Source organism: Drosophila suzukii, chromosome X, assembly GCF_043229965.1.
Source record: "Drosophila suzukii chromosome X, CBGP_Dsuzu_IsoJpt1.0, whole genome shotgun sequence".
In the NCBI taxonomy this organism is placed as follows: domain Eukaryota; kingdom Metazoa; phylum Arthropoda; class Insecta; order Diptera; family Drosophilidae; genus Drosophila; species Drosophila suzukii.
Window position 1 is genome coordinate 9,525,798 of NC_092084.1, and position 21,521 is coordinate 9,547,318.

Here is a 21,521-nt window from a genome sequence, read left to right on the forward strand (position 1 = left end):
TTAAGTAGAAGAATTCCACGTGGCTTTATAAGTAATCGATCGAACTATTTCCTTAACACATATCTTAAAGAACGTGTTTTGCAAATAAAATATTTACATATCAATATAAGAAGTCAAATTCCTTGACTTTCTGCATATGCCATTTTGTTAAGGCATTTCATTTCGTTTGATTTATAGAGACTTTACTGTATTTCTTTTGTACCTAAGGACCCAAGTTGGCAACCTGGAAATTCCCTTTCGATGCGGCCGCATTCCTGGCTAAATTTGATCCTATGATTTATTATGGTTACATCTAATTAAAACGGTTCCACAGTGCGATGATGGCCAAGGCAGCAAACATGGCCCGACGTAATGAAGCTAAATGTTCCGCACTACGGTCAATTGGTATTGACCATAAGACAAGGCGAAGCGATGAGTAGCCAAGAGATGATGAGACCAAAACTCCGACTTGGACATTTAGTTAAGGCTTTAGGAAATAAAACTGCACACGGAAAAAATATTGCTTTTAACTTTGGAGAAAATAAAAACACAATTTTTGAACCTTTTTTTTAAATGGCTCTTTTGCAAAGCCCCCATAATAATCATATGCGTAATACTCATATACATTTTCTGTAATAAGTTTTGGTAATTTTTAAAAAGTGTATGATATAGTTTATCACACTTTTAGCACCATTTCAATATGATCATTAAATTCCTAGTTTCATAAATATTTTGAAATGAACATCTATGTTCTATCTATCTATTAACTAATCGAGTTTAAACGTTAAGAACAAGATCAAATCATATTGTACATTTTTCCCATGTGCTTTCTTTGCCCGTCCATTCGCTCTTTTTTGGTTTTCGCTGCAGTTTAGCTATGATGATGGCCAAGAAGTCAATTAAGCCAAACGCTAAAAGGCCACGAAAGATAAATGACAAATGACGTGTCTTAAACTGTGCTCAGTACCCATCTTTAACCGAAGAGAACCCATATCCCGGCTCTTTCGTTTGCCATCCACTGTGGCCGTGAGTAATTCGAGGCAAAGAAATATCGCACAACAAGTGCAAATGCAATTAGTCGCGGGCTTTATTTGTTTAAAGCGAATGCCGACTCGCACTGACATACACGATCAGCGTCGTCATATAGTGATCATGAGATCATGATGATCTATGTGGCTATCCTATCCCGATCCTCGTCTTCCTCTTCCTGGAACTTGTTGCAACTCGGATCAAAGGCAACAAGCAGCATGTTGCAACTGAAACTCCACCTCGTCGTCGTCGTCATCGGACCAACTTTTAGTTGGCTTATAATTGCTACGATGATTTTCGCTATATTTGGCCTGCTCAGACCATTAAGATCGCTTAAATGCCCGCCTGTCTTCGGCTGTCTCTGGTGATCTTGCATCTTGCAATGGTGCTGGGAAATTTCAAAATCCCATCGAAATCGGATCACAATTAAAAAAGTATTTAATTAATTTGCTAGCCAGCCTGTTAAGGAGAAAGCTCGTCTGCGCTCAAAACGCATTTGAAATTTCTTATGAAACCCATACCTCAAAATGTCCAGCAATTCTTGGTAATCATTGATTATATACGATTTTTATTATATTGAATAAATAAAAAAGAACGTTGTTGAAAGGTTATACAAAAACTCTGCTTAACGTTCATTCAGAAGACCTCTTAATCTGGACTGAGCATTTGTTTCTACATTAAATCAGGAGATGGCTGTATTTAAGAATCTATCTTTTAACAATTTACAAATGTAAGTATTTTATTTTTGACTCGGGCTCATCTTGTAAGTAGGCACCGTTTTTTGAATTATTATAAGCTTAGCATAAAGCTTTTTTATTTTATAAGATTTTTTCAACGTTTTATGGCTTTGAAAGATTTGCATGCTTTTAGGCAAAGAAAAATTGAGTTTTCGGAGTAACAACTGTATAGTGGGAATCAGAAAGTCATGGGGTTAATAGCTGTCTAGAATGGGTCCCATATTGGGATAATATATCCTAATTTTTTCAGTTCAGTAGTTTTTATACAATCAAGATAAAAAATTACTTTCTCAAAGCTGAGAGCCCAAACTATGTATCCATAAATACAAAAATCACAGCTTTCTCGTTCGCTCATGTTCTCAATATAAATTTATTGATATTGTGTAGATGCACATTTAAAAAATAAAATAATTAAATACAATAAAATAAATGCTAATAACTTTAACTGCACAATGTTACAATTGCGATTGCTACTTTGCCAGATAATGGTTATGGAATCGCCCATTTATTTCGAGACATTAATGGCCAAAATGCAAATGGAAGGCTTGCATGCAGTTAGAGCCAACATTTCGCTGACTAATCATGGACTAAAGTCTATCGATAAAACGTAACTAGACTATATAATAAAAATAATACACAATCGTTTAGAGTAATAGTAATAGTAGTAATAGTAAACATAGTCATAATATCGATCGACGCGCACACTAAATGGAAACAAATGTACAAATCTATACACAACACGACAGAGCAAAGGATAATAGATAATATAGGTAACAGGGACAGATACAAAAATAGGTAATAGATTATTACACCTGAAGCTTAAGTTTACGCTCTTGTTGGTTTGGTCTAATTTGGCGGCATTACATTAAATAAGCGGGCTAGCTAGCTTAGCTCTATGGCAAACAGGCGGTACGGCGTACTCGCATAAATGGCACAGGCCAAAACGCGGGCCCTTCATCCCGGCAGTCCGATTTCCACCAGTCCGATCCGATCCGATCCGATCCTCCAGAGATACGGGATGAGGGCCACAAACTCAACTCATTTGACAGCAACTCCGAGTGCCATTTTCAGTAGACAAATCACATCCAGCACATCACAGGCAGATTTTACGTACAGTATATGTAAAAAAAATAACTATAGGTACTATATATATATCATATGTAGATGTTCCCGCAGCAAGCATCCTCAGATTCCCGTCTCAGCTATGCCCTCGTCATCTGGAAAAGTGCATAGTTATAATACAAAAATACCATAAATCCTTTGAATGCAAGAACATTACACATAAACTAAGGACAGGCTAAAATGGGTTTTGAATTTTTCTCTCTTCATTTTTGTATGCTTTTTTGTTTCTAGTTTGAATATCTAATGTTTTGTTTTTAACCCGTAACCGTGTTCATGTGTCAATGTTAGTTACTTTGCCAGTGCGGTTAGAATTTCGTGTTTGTTTTTAGTCGGGGGGTAATAAAAAAGCGAGTTAAAGCAAGTCATTTTGGATGTGGGTCTGTGTTTTTGTTGTGTCTGTGTTTTGTGGGTACAAACCTAGAAAAAAAGTCGACTTTTCTATCAATACCACCAGCCATCCTCATCGGCGACAGCCCCATCCTTGGCCACCTTCCCATCCTCATCCTCATCATCGTCATCCGTTTCAGTGTCTGAATGGGACTTTGTGCCAGTGCAGATTTTCCTGCTTTTTTCCTTCTCTAGCTTGGGCTTTTCCATGGCCTCCTGGAGATCCACATGCACATCCTGGCTGCTGCTGCCACAGCTGGCCGAGGATAAGGTGGCAGTCGTCTCATTGTTCAACGGCTGCTGGTCATCATCGTCCAACTCCTCTTCCTCATCCTCTTCATCATCATCTTCGCTGGCCTTGAGCTGCTTCTCATCCTTGGTCAGGTGCTTCTGCTGCTCCTGATCCTGGTCGGCCATTAAATCCGCATCCAGTTCCTCGGCCCTGGCCAAAGAGGCTCGAATGGGCAAGGTTCCCATTTTCGTTTGCGGCTGGCGCTCTAAGTAAATTTTAGTCACTTTTTTTTGTGGGTTTTCGGGTTTTTTTTTTGATTGGATTTTGGTTTTTGTTTCGTTTTTCAATTCAATTTTGTTTGCAGGAGTAGAAGCATATGGAAAATGTGTGTGGGTTAGGCGTTTTTTGTGTGATTTACAATTGTGTTTTAGTTTTGTGGATGGTTTTTTATGTATGAATGTGAAGAGAAAGAAGAAAATAAATTATTGAAAAATATTTGGTTAGTTACAATCTCAAATCAAATGAATAGGAGGAAAAAAAACCTAGGGAAACCGCAGCCACAGAAAATCAATATATGAATAACAAACACCAAATTAATAATTATAGATCAGACCGCATCCAGATATTGTGTGTTCGTGAAAACAGATTATTAAGTTAATCAGCAAGAATTAATTATAAAACTTGATCCGAAAAGAGAGTGCGGGGGAAAATAGAGAAAAATCAGATAGAATAGGTGTGTGGGGGGCCAAAGGGAGTTCTGGGATTTTAACTTGAAGATAGGTATCCCTTCAACTCACCTTCGTAGCCATCATTGGCATGCAGCTCCAGCGAATCGGCCAGCAAATGCTCCTTGCCCTCGAGCACCGCCAGCAGACACTGATGGATGCACACGTACTGCTGCTCCGTCTGCACCATGAAAACGCGCTCTGAAAATGTATTTAACCATTAGGCTTGGTGACCATCAAGGGGGGCTTAAGAATTAACAAGATATCGCACCCTTTCGCATGGCGAACACTATGCCAAAGATGTCCACATAGTCCGACTTGTGAATGTGCTGCAGGATGCGGTCCAGGGCTATGAACGTGCCCGATCTGCCCACTCCCGCGCTGCAATGGACGATAATGGGACGCATATCCGTGCCGATGACATCGCGGAAGGCACGCACGAAGCGCACCAGCGATTGTGGAGGCTCTGGAACACCAAAGTCCGGCCATGTGGTGAAGTGGAAGTGTCGCATTATCCGCGATTCGCAGTTCTGCAAAGAAATAGGGATAGGATTAGGAAAAGCTTCATATACATTAGGATATGCCATCTATAGTAACTCACCCTTGAGACCATAAACTCTGATATGCTCCAGTCGTGGAAGTGCGTGTCGATAATCAACTGCACCTTGATGTCCCCGTAGAACATGGCCACCCGATCCACGGGCCAGTACTGATCGCACTTCTCGCGACCCTTCTCGAAGCACCGCGTCAGCATAACAATGGCCCGCGAGTTGCTCTCCCAGCACATCCGCCAGAATTCCTCGCGAGTCGAGTGCAGCGGGCCCTGGGTGACAATGAACTCACGCGGCGAATTGTGTCCCGGCATGTAGTTCGCATTAATGTAATCCGAACCATCGTCATCGTCGACGGGCTGGAGCTTGAAGCGCGAGTGATCGTAGGGCAGGATGTTAGTGAATCGATTCTTGGGACGATTGCAGGGCAGATTGGCAAAGCTGCAGGCCTGATCGCGGCCCACATGCTTCAGCTCATCGAACTCCTCGCTGAAACGGAAATCCGAATCAGCAGACATGAGGCGGAAATGCTCGGCGAAATCCTTCACATGCACTGGACGATTGGGCGTCACATAGCCCTCGGGCATGGCGGCCAGCTCGTCTTGCATGCGGGCCAGCTTGGAGGCACGGCGGATCGGTTGGCAGCGGTGCAGGAAATAGACGACAAACAGACCCACGACCACCAGCCCCACGACCGCGATGGCCATCATGGCCACAATGACCGTGTTACTGCGTTCCGTGGTTATCGGTGAACTGTACGCCGTATCCGTGAACTTATCCTCGTCCGTAAAGGCGCGCACCTTAATCCGGTAGGTCGTGCCAGCCCTCAGCGGACCATTGCAATAGCCCGTCTGGTGTTTGTCGCAGCTTGCCGATCCTATCGTAAAGTGCTCCGCCTCTAGGGTGCTCCTCCGACTGCCATTGCTGGTGAGGAATGGATTGTATGGCTCTATGGCCTGGTAGGGCAACCACACCGTGTATGTCTGCACATCCTGCCAGCTAGGCATCTCCAGGCCCGACGCATTCTTGCCCACATCTTCGGCTATAATTATCGTGTAGGATCTCACCATGCCGTGGGCATTGGAAAAGTAGCCTTGCCGGTAACTGATCTCTATGGTGCTACTCGTTCTGCTGACCTCCAGGGGCGTGACACTTGGTTCCGGGACAGGAGGCGCTAGGATGGGCATCACTTGGATGTGCTCCCTCTCGGCTCCAAAGCCCAATGACGACTTGGCTTGTATACGGAATATGTATTGGTTGCCGGGCACCAAGCCGCCAATCCTGCCCTGCGTCGCATTCGTCGGGAATTCGAAGCTTGTTATATCCGCTGCATCATCGGCATTCTGGCAGGTTATGCGAAAATAATCAATGGGTCCATGCTGTTCGCCCGGCTCCAGATTCCACTCGAAGGTCACCTCGCCGGGCTGCACGTCACTTGGTTGGAAGTAGTCCACTTTGCCGGGCGGAGCGGCCAGCGTTTGATAGCTGGCCGAGATGGGGGCACTGCTGCGCATTAAGGTGCTGCCGGAGACATCTAAATCGGTGCCCTGCGTGGATCCAGCACGCACCACCACCGTGAATGTGTAGTTGTGATACGGACGCAAGCCCTGCAGCGTAATCTCCGACTTCTTGGTCACATTCTGGAGCAGCTGGGGTGCCTCCTCGTCTGCACTGAGGTACTGCAGCTCGTAATCGGTGTACTCCCCAGCAGGAGGCTCCCAACGTAGTGTTATCTCACGAGCCGCCACCTGGACGGCCTTCAGATCACTGATGGGCAGCGGATGCAGGCGGTACAGCCGTTGCACCGGCAAACTGGCTACTCCTCCACTCACTGTCCACACGGTCACGTTGTACAGCTTGCCGGGCGTCAGGCCCGTGAAGCTCAACTTGCGCTCCGTGTCGTTGGCCAGCTTCTCCTTGTCCTTGATCTTGGGATCGCCCATCGAGAAGCGGTAGATATCGAAGCGAGTGCTGTCCGCCGGAGTGGGTGTGTAGCTCAGGGTGACAGTCTCATCCTGACCCTGTTCGTGACCGGCGTTGGCGATGAAAACATCCGACTGGATCAGTGGCATGGTGCGCGTGGAGAGATGTGTGGTTCCGGAACGAATGCCGTTGGAGCTGGCCTGCACCTCGAAGCGATACTGCCGACCTGGCGACAGATCCTCGATGGGAATCCGAACACTGGGCGAGCTTACTAAATAGTTTGAATGGGGAAAAAAGGGACTTCATTAGTTGTACCAATATAGGGGACTCGTACTATCTACTCACAGTCCTCCAGTTGGCTGACATTCTTGAACTCCACACGGTCCGCGTCGTCGGTGGGCCACCACTTAAGGGTGTAGAAATCCACATGACCATCGGGTCGCGGCCATTCCAGGGTGAGATTACGCGAGTCCACCAGGGGAACCACATTGGACACCGGTTGCGGTGGCATCGTTACATTCAGCTCGAGAGGATGGGGACTCTCGACGCCAAAGCTCACGGTGTTCACCTGCACCAGGTAACGCTCCCCATAGTGCATGTCCTCGATCCTGGCCTCGTTCTCGTGCAGGCCGGAGATCCGCTGCCAGGGAGAGGCATCCGTGCGATAGCGCACCACATACTCGCCAAAGTCGCTGTTCTCCGGCGGCTGCCAGCGGAGCACCACCAGATTCGTATGCACCGTCTGCAGGGTGAGATTCTGCGGAGGTTTGGGAACTGTCGAGGAAAAGCAAAGTGTTTAGTTCATTTCGAATATATTGTATCAAGTATATATGGTTTATTTCGCCATTAAGCGTTAGTTTTTGTTGTATAAAATATAATTACTATTTCATATGTACTTTGTAGTACAAAGAAATACAAATACAAATAAAATTATATTATTAGTATATTGTTAGTACATATATTGTATATTATGATATCATGATTTCAGTCAGAAGTTCAACGCAGCGAAAGCTGTATTTCCGACCCTATACAGTATATAGTGCAAAATCGGAACGATCGGAAAATTAATGGGAAATTAATAGGATTAAAATTGTATATGCGTTGATTTTGATCTATCTTTGTTTGTTTTATTTTTAAATAAATATCACTGAAGCTAGTAAAAATCCTTAAAAATTAAAAATGGTGCTACTAACATTGACTATTTCTGAATTGCAGTCGAACTGAGAAAATTAAAAAGCTAGCTTTTAAAAACACTAAAATATGACAATTGCAAAAAGTGACCAAATCAGATAACCTGTTTGGTCATTAGGAGCTTTATAGCTCAATAAAAGAATTAAGTTCATATTTAACAGGATTTTGGCATATATTATCAATCGTTGCCATGCCGAAACACATTCCAGCACTGCAACAAAGTATTTTAAGCAGATATAAGCAAACTTGCTGACGTAAATTCAACTTTAAGTATTCCATAGTTATTAAAAAGTGTTATATTGTGTACTTACAGACTGCCTGGAAGTAGGAGTGTGGCTCGCTGCGTATGCCGTGGCTTATGGCGTGCACCTTCACCTCGTAACCGGAACCGGGATGCAAGTAGTGGATGGTCAGGCTCGTCTCGTTGGTGGCCATTGTGCGCTCCTCGCGCGTCCCATTCCGCTGGTAGTGCACCTCGTAGCGATCCTGTCGAGAATTCACATCACTGCGCCAGCTGAGCATCAGACCGTGCTCGATGCTCTTCAGCTCCTGGATGAGGGGCGCCGCTGGGCGTGTGTATCTGGTGATATCGCTGGCATTGGAGGCCACTCCCTTGGACATCGCCTGCACGGCGATCAGGTAGCGACGCCCCGCCAGCAGCGAGTCCAGGGTGTACTCCGTGAGATTCGTGGTGATCTGGGATTCCGTGGCCACGGGAAACAGAGCTGGAACTTCGCTTGCGTTCGTCTGCTCGTGGTAGCTAAGGGTGGACCAAAAATGTTTAATTTAGTACACATTCAAATCAAAGAGGTATGCAATAGTCGAGTGTCCCGACTATCAGATACCACGTTACTCAGCTAATCAACTTTAAAACAATAAACAACGCTTAGTCTGTTAACCACTTATTAAATAATATTTTAGGGGATTTTTATAACTACGGCACTCAGCTGTTGGCGCCACATAGCCGATGTTAGCGGTACTATTAGCTATTAACTTATTTATTCATAAGTTATAAAATAATATTGCGAATGGTATGATTATTGGCATGTATATAATAGGTGTTGATCAATAAAATCAATTAAATAAAATCTTTACAACTGTTGCGCCAGAAACACTTTAGCTTTACTGAAAAAAACTTGCGCTGCGTAGGAATCTCAAGAATCTACATGATTAATCCCAATTTTGTAGCTTTTATAGATACCCAGAATTCAAAACGCTTCTTTCTAACTGCTGTTAAAATAAACTTTTACTCACCTTATTCTGTAGGCATCCTGTCGCCCCGTTTCCGCCGGTTCCCAGGATATGTGCAGAGCATTGCTGCGATCGTCGAGGAATCCGCCCAGACCGCGAACGGGTCGTGGACGCAGGGTGACCTCTCCACTGGCTGGCCAGGAGTTCACATTATCCGCAATCGTCTTGACCACCACTTCGTAGGTGCGTCCCGGCTCCAAGACATCCGGATAGTCGAAGTAAACCGGTTCGCCTTCCGCTGCGCGTGGTACATTGAATATTCTCCTTGAAGTCGACAGCATCACCTGGTAGGCATCGAATTCGCTATAGGTACGCGGTGGCTCCCATCGCACCCGAAAGGAACTCGATGTGGTGAAGGCCTCGTCGAAGGTGACGTTTAGGACACGTTCCGGTACTGTGAGATATCGGGCTGTGGTCGGGATCGATGACGTCTCGTCCTCGGACACCGTTTGCACCGATATATTGTATTCCCGGCCGGGAACAAGACCTTTGAAGGCCGCCTGGGCGGGACCCGGTGGTTCGCCCTCCCTTTCCACATAGAGCACACTCTGGATGGCATCATCCGGCGTTATGGAGACCTTGTAGTGGGTGTAGATCCCGGCGGGGAAAGGCGGTTGCCACAGCACCAGCAGTGTGGTCTCATTCCGGAACCACACGATGAACTTGCCGGGAGTGTTGGGTTCTGGGCGCAAAATGAAGATGCAGCGAGCAGAGAGGGATTCGGAGATGCAATGAGAGTTGGATAAATGTGGATCTAGATTCTAAACTAATATCTAATGTGAGTCGAGTTAGGTTAGTGTAGGTTGTCAAGTTAGTTGATTCATTACAGGGTCAAGTGATCAATAAAGTATAGTTTCGGGTACTAGGTTTGTAGATAATAAACATGGTGAAGTTATATTAAAGTACTTTTAAAATGGCCCAATAAAATCGTATCTTTAAATTCCAGATGAAAGCAATGAGAAAGATAATATCATGTGTGTTAATACTACAAATCAAAAGGAAATATTAACAATGAAATGGAACCATTAAATAATAAATAAATAGAACAAATAAAGGATGAAAAAGAATTTAAAAATCTCAAATGAATGTTTTCTAACCATTATAAAAAGCTAACAAAATTTGTATGATTTACAGCTACAATCATTTACAAAACATAAATAAATTCCATTTAAGGGATAGCAAAATCAAAACATTTAAGATAAATAAAGACGCAACATGCCCCACACAGTGGTCCCCAAATCCAGAACCAATCGCTCTAAATTCTCTACCATTAACTATTTACCTAGTCTTAATAATTTCAAAATCGAATTGGGCGCCACTGCATAAAGGCGCAACGAAATACATACTAATCAACAGTTTATTAACAAAATAACTAAAAACAAAGGAATCGCTTGTGAAATTAGGGGTGTTTAGTGTGGTGTGGAAAGAAGGTTACCTTCTGGTGGCTCAGATTTTCAGATTCCCGACGCCTTGAGAGCATTAGATATGTAGATATAAAGTGAGAGACACGAGAGACGAGTTGAATAAAGAATGTTAGTCATGGGCCCATCACCAACGGATTACGGGTTGCAGTTAGGCGGTTAGCGGATATTTCGCGTATTTCTAGAGCATTAGAAGTTGCACCTGCGGTGCGGACCACGCGTTCCAGTCCTCTGTCCCGACTTACTTGTGGTGAAGTTGCGACTCGTGTAGGCCACCGATTCCTTGCCCTGGTAGACGGAGTAGGCCTGCACCTGGTAGCTCCCGCCGGGAGTGAGTTCCTTGGCCGACAGCTGCAGCGTCTCGTTGCCGTCCAGCGAGTAGCTGCGCTCGAAGGGCAGATCCGTGAGGCCCAGCACCCGGATCCGGAAGCCCGAGTAGCGACCCGTTCCCGGGGGTCGCCACGTTATGAAGGCACTCTTGCTGGAGCGCAGCTGGACGCTCAGGTTGGCTGGCGGATCGGGAGCTGATTCGAAATAAATATTTAATATTAAATAGAATCATAATATGCATGTTTTCCAAAGATTATATGGTTAAAAACCAGGACTCTGAACCACTCCCTAGCTGAACCACTTTGAACCGGAGTGGTTCAGATACTTTTAGAAAACGAACCGAACCATTAACCAGAGCGGCGATTTATTTTGTAAGTGAACCGGTTCCGAACAGGAACCATTATTTTAGAATTTCTGTTGAGTTCGAAAATAAAACCTTTTTTTGTGTTTTTTATACTACTTTTATACTACTAATTATGTTTTTGTGTTAACATTGTATACTTACTAAAGGAAATAAATGTTCACTACTAGTTTGTATATTTTAATGAAAACCAATAAAAATAAAATTGGCATTATTAATTAATTTAAAAAAAATCAACCCATTTGAACCTGAACCCTATTTAAGTGTATCGACGAACCGGTTCACGAACCGGAACCTTATCAATCGTTTGGACTCGAACCCTGGACCAAACCAAAGCCAAAATGATATGGGTTCAAAACCCTTGTAAAAACCTCACCTGTTGTTATGTTCACCGTCCAGGTGAGCAGCTCCTGATGCGTGGAATTGGTATAGTACAGCCAAAAGTTGTACTCCGTGCCGGGCAGAGCTCTGGAGAACTTGATGTCCCTGCCAATATCGCTGGCCGGGATCGTGGTGTTCGGCTCCGGGAAGCCAAAGGGCGGACTGTAGTCGATCCTGTAGAAGGCATTGTCGTTGCTGCTCGCATTTGGCACATTAATCACCAGCTCAGCTGCATTTGTGTGCTAAAAAAAATAGTTGAAAAACAAATATAATAAATCTTTTGAATATTTACACATCATTAAACAGTAAAACTCCTAATTATAACTTTTACCCCAGTAAAATCCAGCCTCTTACAGAAGCCCCAATAAACCCATACATATATGTACTTGCAAAACAAACAAAAAACCAAGAGCTACAAGCATTAAAAAGAACCAACCAACGAAAACTTCTCAAGCTGTGGTTAATAGCGTCTATAAATAATCTTAAAAACAGTTTAATTAGAACTGAACGTATAAATCAAGTCCTAACCGCAAAAATTACGTAAGCCAAGGTTTTTTTTTTCTTAATACGAAGTCACCGTAAATCTATATAGTGCTTAAAACACATCACCTGGTGAATTATTGCAAGTCTGAATCGTATAAGTCACAGAGAGAGTGGGAAAGAAATTGGTAATTAACTAAAACAGTTCTAGTCTAAGCTTTGTGATTTAGGGTACTGACCCTGATATGCTTTAAAGGAGGTTTTTCTGTTAGCGTTAATAAAGAACCGAAGAGAACCATATACATTAACAGTTAAGACTATGTCATCTATAAAATACTTAAGATCATTTTGTTACAAAACTAAAAAGGTAATACAAAAACCCTATAAAACAACTACAAACTTGTGACATGACACAGTTTCAACTGCAACTTTCTATCTTGTTTTAATATATTTGCAATTATATTATATTATTTCATTAAACTTTAGAGCATAGAGTGAATATGTTTAATCTTTCTGCTTTGTATTAATCAATTCACTATTATATTACATTCAACTTCAGAACATATAGGTAGTATGTATTTTTCCATTGTCTATGTTGTACTATCCCACAAAACATAAATGTAAACCAGTCTGAACGTGAATGCACAAGGGTATTTCAATCGGAATTACATTCCAGTGTGGGTAGTCTCCTTAGATCCGCGGTGCTTACCTCATAACTGACCTACATTTGCGCAATCATTCTTGCCCGACGATCCCCCATTAATCACAGCGATAACGCTCGCAACACGCTGGAAATCGGGAGATAAGAGCGTGGATCTCCCGATGATCATGACTGTATATAGTATATAGTATATATAATATAAGGTTTTACGGGGCAACGCTTGCAAGTGACTCACAAGGGTTCCGTTTGGGTGCAAGTGATTGCATCTCGTGCTGTGTGCAGTTATTAAAATTGGAATTACATAAGCCAAGCCCATCACAGCACATGGATCACACATGACCGGCCTCGACATCAGTTATCTTCAATGAGCGGCCTTTGGAGTGACCATCTATATAATGGGCGCACAACAATGGGTTTTTCCACCAGCCCGACCTCGTCGCTATTTTAGCAAAAATAAGAAAACTCACGTCGGATCTTCGCATTTCTTTACCCTTCCTGTTTCGGGTTTACCTCTTAGGTATGCGAAAAGCAAATTGTAGTGTAATTTTTCTATATACAAAATCTGTTTACGATCCCTATAGATAGATAGGCGGTTCTTGGAGAATCGAATTTCCTGTCTGGCTCATTGAAAGCAAATGGAGTCTATAGAAATGCCAATGTTATGTGATCGAATTCTTAGGGTCTTCGGGAATGCGTAGCTTTGGATTACCCATTGTAAGACAATCACATTTCCAGGAATCCAGACGAATGTTTACTTTATTATGAAAATTGTCTATCAATAATGCCTGCTTAGGTATTTAGTAAACTAAACAATATCATACGCAATTAATGTATCATTTATTTTTATAATTTCAGTGATCCAACCAATGGAGATCTAATTACCACCTTAAACAAGGAACTAAACGCTCTGAAAGTGAAATAACCACTTAAATATTCCTATCCTGGAGCTCTAATTGCGCAATATCTACAGTACCTGATAATTAGCCAAATAAAATGCAATATCGCAATAAAAAATATAAATTAGCAGATGCCGATCTATTTGTTTTATGGCTTCTGCTCGCCAGTTGTTAATTTCCTATGGTCCGATCGTTAGATGGGTGATATTATAGTATATCCACATACTATACGAACATACGAATATGCATATAGATCAGTGGTCGGCACACACATACCATCACAAGTTTGCCTTGCATTAGTGTGAGTGTAACAAACACGAAGTTTGCGCGCAGCGTGCTGTAGCGAGACGTTTCTCTGCTTTGCACTGAGATCCTCTGCCGCAGCAACAAAAAAGCGCGCCGAAGTTGAGAAAAAATGACCCGAAGACCCATGCCGAAGTTACACGAACATGTACGTTATACGTGAGTGAGCAGAGGATGGGCAGAACACTTCCCTATGCTCACTAGATAGGCCGCTGCCGACCACTGATATAGATATATGCATAAATGATAATGACGCTAATCACGTTTTGAACGTTATTCGGACAATAGCCAAATGCTGACGTCAGCATGGCAACGGATATAAGATATCGAATTTCGGGGGGTACCCAAAATAAAAAAAAAATAGAGAAATTAAAATTAAACATAGAGATGTGCCATTTCCGACCAGGTTAGAAAACATATCCGGAAAATGGGAATTGAATACTGTAAATAGTAGGAAAAACAAATTTTCCTACGCTTCAAGTGAATATGCAATTTGAATATGATTTCTTAATTCGATTTAGCAGTTGTTTTTATAATCGCATGTCACATGCAAACCGACAATGAGCAATAAAACGGGCAAATTGCATGTGAAAACGGAAGTTAAAGTGGTTTTTAGGCAAATCAAGCCAGAAACAATCAGCCGCCCATTTTTCACGATAATATCCCCACGTTTTATCATCGACACCTCTGATCACGCCCCCAATCTTTTTTTTCTCCTCGGCTTTTTCATTTTTTGTCCTTCAATTTGCGAAATGAATTCGACCTTTAAGCCTAAATGATCATACTAATGGTCATAATTAGGATGATGGGCATGATTATGACAGTGATGAGGCGGAAACCGAAGAGTAATCGTTATCATATGAACTGAAACGATTTGACTAATGTGGCATTTGAAAAAAAAAGTTAAGAACAATTAAATCTACAACCAAACAAGTGACAATAGAATTTTTTAATTTACTAATACTCTTAAGTAAATAAACCCATAAAGTCTTAATAAACTTCCTTATATTAAAGCAAAAAACAACCCATAAATGTGCAATAAATATTTCCGAATCCTCTATAAAAATATAATCGATATGCAATCAACTTAAATCAATTTAAATTACCATAGTTAATAACATGGTTCGAATAAAATGATACCAAACCGACTAAATACTTCCTTCGAACATCGATTAGTCTTTAAGTGGTGCAATCGATTATTTCGATTCATTTGCTCATGCTATCATTTGTTTAATCGGCAGTTACTTACATTTGGGTTAAGCCAATTTGATTGACAATTTAAGTTGGATTTTGTTTTTCTGTTTTTATTTTCGGATTTGCCTTTCACTTTTTTTTTTGGGGGGGATTTTGGGAAAGTTTTGGAGTTGAAATATATATCAATCAGATTGTGTGAGGGAGAAAATTATCGGTCTTGACGAAAAATTCAAACTAAAATTCGGTAAGAATAAATTCTAATCATGTAAAAAGGAAATTTTCCACAGAACTTTAAGTAAACAATATAATACTTTGTTGAAGCTTCATAATTACAAAAATAAAGCCAGCACTATCATAATAGTTTTTCACTAAATGATAGTAAGATTTGTGAAGTCAGTGCGAAAATATCGCATAAATCGAAATGAAACCGGGCGGCGAAAAAAATAAATAAACGCAACGCAAATTGAAATGGCAAACGTGGAATGCGTGAGATCGAATTTAAGGCTTGTTTTTCTTGTGAATGTGTGATTTTATTTATTTTTCTTTTTTTTTCTTGAGTATAAAACGCTGTAGGTTGTTTGCTAATTATTTTTACGTGCGTGCAAGAGAGATGGAGAGCCCGAAAAAAAACATACAAATAAAATACAAATCCAATTCAAAATCAAAAACCCAAACCAGTTAGGTGAACCAAAAGCTTCTCTTGACTTTTGCTTTAATTTTTGTCGTGCGTATATTTTTTCTTTTTTTTTTTTTTAGCTTTAGCCATAGCCATATTTTTGTGTTCAATAAACAAATTGTCGTTTTGTGTCCCTCCGCTTCCACCTGCAATTTCAAGCCATTTTGACCAAGCAAATCTTTTTCGCTAGCTGGTTATTTATTTAATTTTGCTGTTCTGGTCGAGTTGGCCCAGTTTTTTGTGTTGGCCCCGCAATTAATATCAATTAATTAGTAGTTGCTTTGTCAGAACAGAAACGGCAACAGAAGGAGAAAGAGAGAGCCAGAATTTGGTACAACGATTAACAAACGAAAATAATTGGAGATCAGCGCTACAAAAAATTAGCCAGAAGTTGAAAATCGCATGAAAACGCAACTCTAGAGATCAAAACAAAATAATAATTATATTGATAAATGGACATTTAACAGCCGCAAACGATAAAAATATCTCGTAGGTTTATATAAGTCGGTAAATTCGACACTAAATGGAACCGGATAATGATAAAGATTAAACTAAACGGGGATGAATAACGGTATATCCGGGAAAGTTGTCATATAAGTCGAAGACTCTATAAAACCTGAAGTTAAAATATATATTTAGATACGACTTTGTTGGTTGATTAGTAGTAAATAACTTATTTTACTACAAAACAAGCATGGAGTTCAGCCCCCTCTGGTGAATAAATTGTATTGTGGGACCCCAAGCTTGTGATATATCTATTCTTAGAACCCTCCACTTCACTTGATGGGGTCTATAGTCAAGTGCAAATAGAGATTAATAAGCCATAAATGGGTATATGTATGTACGTATTCTCCGATTCTCTGTTTGAGTTGTCACTTTGCATATGGAATTCGCTTCCTGTCTTATTTATTTGCTGATTTATTTGCTGTTTGCCGAGAGAAAGCCACAGAGCCACAGATTCTACCAGAGTTCAGTGGTCTCTTCTCTTTGGACATTCTTTGAAAGTCAGGTAGAACATAAAATAATGTGAAATTCTAGCATTCCAATGGGTGTGTGCTCCATTTAACCCAACTCCACCCGCATGCCAATTAGTGGTAAATATCTCTCCTTAACCCCTTGCTGCCCCACTCCAGACTAATTCTTCTGCTTCTTCAGCTGCCATATAAACAATGGTAATAAGTACAAAAGAAAAAGAAAAGAAAACAGTGAAGAAGGTGCCAACAAGCCATAAAGCAGGCACACAGGGCACTACACAAAAAACATACGTAATAAAAAAGAAGCACCCACAAGAAAGTGGAAGAAACAGTAGCATCTGAAGAATTGGAAAACAGAAATTAAGAAGCCCAAAACAGAAAAAGAAAACAAAATTTCAATTAATTGAGCCAAAGTTAATTTTACATCGATCCTACAAATTGTAAACAAAGAGAAAAGGGAAAAGAGGGGAGAATCCCGAACCCCCAGTTTTTGACTTTAATTTGGTTATTCGTAGGGTGGTTCGGTTAATTTCCCTCAACACATCTCCGAACACTTGACACAGTTCCCCCAATATTATCCGAAAAAAGGGGGCAGGGCAGGGATCAGCTTAATTGCCGGCACTGTGTTTGATCACTTCAGTTCTAATTGAATTTCCAGATAGCTCTCTTCAAATGACAATGCACTTATTTGTGACCAATTTGACAAAAAGATAGGGGAGCTTTTATACGCTTACGAAAATACAAAATAAGATGTTAAGTTCTTTATTATATTGAATTCTCTTAAAGGTATAATCAATATAACATCATTTCCGACTTGATAATAAAAATGGATGGTTGATTAAAGTAAAATATGCCTTGCTAGGCAGATAAATAAACGGAAACCAAGTGATATCGAGATTAACCCATTTAGCGATACCATCGCCGGGGTTTTCGAACCATCCATCTATTTGGTTACGATGTCATCATTCCGCCCCACTCTCTCTTCGCCCGGAAAAAAGCTCGGCTGATGTCATCGCAACTCTTCTGCGCTGCCATATTTTATAAACCTTTTTTTTTTTGGACGCTTAGTAATACGAATACTTTCGGCCAAGTTCGGGCGATAAGCCGGCACGTAATGACCCGCGATCCGCAATCGCGCCAATGCCCAGATAAAACGAAAGCCAAAGTCAAGGCGGCAGGTACACGTGAGTTATAAAACATATAGCAGAACTGATACAACAATTTGCCCAAGAATTCAAGAAATTACCGAAAGGTATTTCAAATGAAATGGAATCGCTATCGCAGTATTATTATTTAAGACTAAATGTCAACTACTGTTATGAAACTAATGGTACAACATGTATTATGGTAACATTAAAGTTTGAAAATGTTTTTACTTGATTTACCCCTTAAAATACTATTGTTTCGTAAGTATAAGTTAGGATTGGCTTGATATAATGTTTAACGATTCCGAAAAGAACATTGCAATTTTTTCTGAGTGAGGAAGTTCCGATGACAGCGACATCAGAACCAACCTTGAGTTTAACTTGCGTTCGCTTTTTACTCTTTTTTATTTTGTTTTTCACTTTTAACTTGTTGCTCTGGGATTTTGTTTTTATTGTCTTTGGCCTGTGCTTAACAATGCGACAACAATGCAAAACGAAACGAAACGAGTTTTGTAAACGAAACAACAGCGGCTAAAACAAAAATCAGTCAATAAAACAAGGAATAATGGCTGGAATAGGCCCACAAATCACACATTAAAATCACACACACTTGGGATCCCATAATCACCGGATTCGGATTGGGATTCATCACCCGTAGGAGTCAGAAATTACCTGCCATTAATTTTAGATCGACTCGGGTTCAAAATACAGAACACATTTCGCAAGTTTCGCAACTTAATTGGGCAATTTAACATGTGCATTAAGTCTACAGCGCTTTAGAGCCATTAGAGTTTAATAATTATGAAGATCAGAAGTAGTCATTGGGACTATGTGGGGTACTTCCATGAATACCATGAATAAAAAATTAAAGTCAAGGCAATACAATTTGTTAAAATAACAAGTAAACCTGGTTTAAAAATTTAAATAAGCATAAAACATTGGCCAAATTAAAAAAATTATAGCATTCTGATGAGCTTTACTTAAAATCGCCACTTGATGCGATTTTAGTTTAATTTTAGTGAGCGGTTAAGCGGGCTGATATTGAAATAATATAACGCACAGCCAAACCCAACTAGAACCGGCCAAACGGGTTCCCAAAACGCGACCAACAGAGCGAAAACTAAATAAACACATTTTCTGACAATAAAATTGGAAAATAGTTAAGGTATAATTTGAAACAACCTATTTTAGACACCGTTTATAAGATAAAAACTTAATTGAGTTTCATAAGGCTTGGAAAAATACTAGAATAAGTGGTCCTATTATTCAAAATAATATACTTTTTTAAATAATACTTTTTGATATTTTCGTATTGACTATTAACAGAGAACTAATCAATTTTTATATCATTTTATTTTAAAATGCACTTTCAAGAGCTGAAAAGTTGTTTTTTCTGTAAATATAAGAAATTCCTTCTAAAGGTATTTTAGGAAAATACCTACATATTTTAGTATACTGAGGTTTTTAACATTTTTTTTTTCAACTTACAAAAATATTTTATTTTTGACATTTTGGCAAATTGGTATTAATAAATAATAAAAAATAAATAATATTCCCATTGAAGTCCTGACAAAAAGGTAACTAACTTTTCGGGTTTACCTGTCGTTTTATCTTTATCTGAGGGTTTTTTTTTCCCACTCACCTGAGTCAAAAAAATTGTCAAAATGCCAACAACAAGCCACACGTGTTGTTGTTGCTGGTGGCAGTAGTGGCTCTGCTGTTGTTGTTCTTGTTGTTGTAATCGCCGCCGCTTTCGTCCGTGTGTGTGTCTTTGTATTTGTTGCTGCTGATGATGTGCCCGTAATTGTTGTTGTTTTCGCGTGGCACAGTCCATTTTTCAAGTACAGTAAAACTCAATGAGTGTCGAAGGTTTCGCAGATTTTAGTTTTATTTTGTTTTTTTGTTGGGGGTGGGGGCGGGGGTTGGTATAGGAGGTGGGCGTTTTATGGTTTTTGTTTTATATTTTGTGTGGCTATAACATGGTCATTCGTTTGTATTGCAGACATATGCACTCGATATACATTTATGCACATACGTTTCTTTTATTATTACTTAATTAATATTGCACTTGTATTGCACTCTCTGTGTAACGGGAAATGGGAGAATAATTGAGTGAGTGAAAAGAGAGAGAGAGAGAGAGACAAATGTGGGTCCATTGTAATTGTTTCTTAATCTGATTTTCATTTACAAACGCCGGCGAATGCAGGGAAAATGTTTTATGGGCAAACAAATTTATAACGGCACTGTCGCTCGGACACACACACACACTTGCATAGAAAGAGAAGAAGCAGAAGCGAAAGCTGCAGGTGAAAAGCAACCAAAAGAGAGTACGAGAGAAAGACACTATCTCTGTTTCTGCTGCGAACGGGGGAGCAAGGGAGAGGGGAGATAAAAATATGAACCACGCACAAGTACAAGTGCGTGAGCGTTGCACATATGTACGCAGTATGTATAAAAGTATGTGATTTGGAATGAACAAAAAAAAAACAGTCGCTTGACGCACACACACAATTGTGACTGTAACGGCGCTTTACTACAAGTACGGTGGGCCACACAACAGGTGGATATAGGTAACTAAAAACAAAAATATATTTTAATATTTAAATAATTGATAAATGTATATATTAAAAACTGGGCAACAGAAATATATAAAATAAAATTTAAACATCTTAATAATTTAATTGTTATCTTTAACTTTGGGTCCACAACAGCGAGCGCCCACTGTGGCATTAATGTTTGCTACCGCTGTTGTTATTGTTGCTGCATTACGAAATATCCAGCAATTAACAGACAATTGTTGTTGCCGCCGCTTTTTTGCACTTAGTTTTGCACTATGTTTGTATGCGCACTTTTGTGTGAACAAAGTGAGGTGAAGTAAATTACAATAGCGGGCGGTTAATGGTGATTGCATTAAATGCTAATTGCACGCATATACTTTTACTCCGCCCTTTCTCTCTCTCCTATCTCCCTCTCTCCCACACACACACACACTGATGCACTCGGCCCACACACAGGCACAACTACTAAATGCGGCGGCGCAACGGCGTCGACGTCGGCAGCGACGTCATCCACAAAACAACAAAAAAAAAATTCACTTTGCTCTTTTCCTCCTGTTGCTTCTTCCCCTCCTCCTCCTCCTCTCCAGGATTTCGCTGCACACGAATTAAAAACAAACTAGTCACGTTTCATTTTAAATGGAAAACATAAAAAAAAAGAACATAAACTTCTGGCGCGGCGGCGCACTAGATAAAAAAAATAAATCACAGATTTCGGATTTGTGGCAGCCCAAAAATAGTAACCGATTTTTATTCACCGAAAACTTGTTACTGTTTGTTAAACAAAACAGGCTGCGAAAAGGAGGCAAACATACGAAGGCAGCGCCGAAAGCGGACACGAAAACAAGACCGAAGCGCACTGCAAAAAAAAACAAACGATTGTGAGTGGCAGTGTGACCGCGGAATTATCTAGAAATTATACCATCCGGCTCCCAAAATAAATACTTTTTATACCAGTTTTGGTATGCAAAAATACCAAACATATTCCACAAACGGTCACCTCAAATGTAAGGTTTG

General features: G+C 40.7%; 1 protein-coding gene across 5 annotated transcripts; it reads right to left on the reverse strand.

The window, feature by feature from the left end:
- Positions 1 to 2,084: 2,084 nt before the first annotated feature.
- On the reverse strand, positions 2,085 to 21,409 carry Ptp4E (Protein tyrosine phosphatase 4E). Of its 5 annotated transcripts, none has more exons than XM_017083725.4 (12): positions 21,320 to 21,409; positions 19,592 to 20,031; positions 11,616 to 11,862; positions 10,794 to 11,072; positions 9,131 to 9,809; positions 8,188 to 8,636; positions 7,031 to 7,459; positions 4,813 to 6,956; positions 4,483 to 4,741; positions 4,284 to 4,412; positions 3,285 to 3,769; positions 2,085 to 2,962 (listed from the first exon to the last, which is right to left on the reverse strand). In XM_017083725.4, the coding sequence occupies exons 2-11, from the start codon at positions 19,781 to 19,783 to the stop codon at positions 3,309 to 3,311; spliced, it is 5,268 nt and encodes a 1,755-aa protein (XP_016939214.2). In that variant the 5' UTR covers positions 19,784 to 20,031; positions 21,320 to 21,409; the 3' UTR covers positions 2,085 to 2,962; positions 3,285 to 3,308. The 5 variants fall into 5 exon arrangements, with proteins under 5 accessions (XP_016939214.2, XP_016939215.2, XP_016939213.2 ...); XM_017083726.4 differs by having other exon boundaries at positions 3,285 to 3,751; positions 21,263 to 21,404; XM_017083724.4 differs by having other exon boundaries at positions 21,263 to 21,404.
- Positions 21,410 to 21,521: the final 112 nt, after the last annotated feature.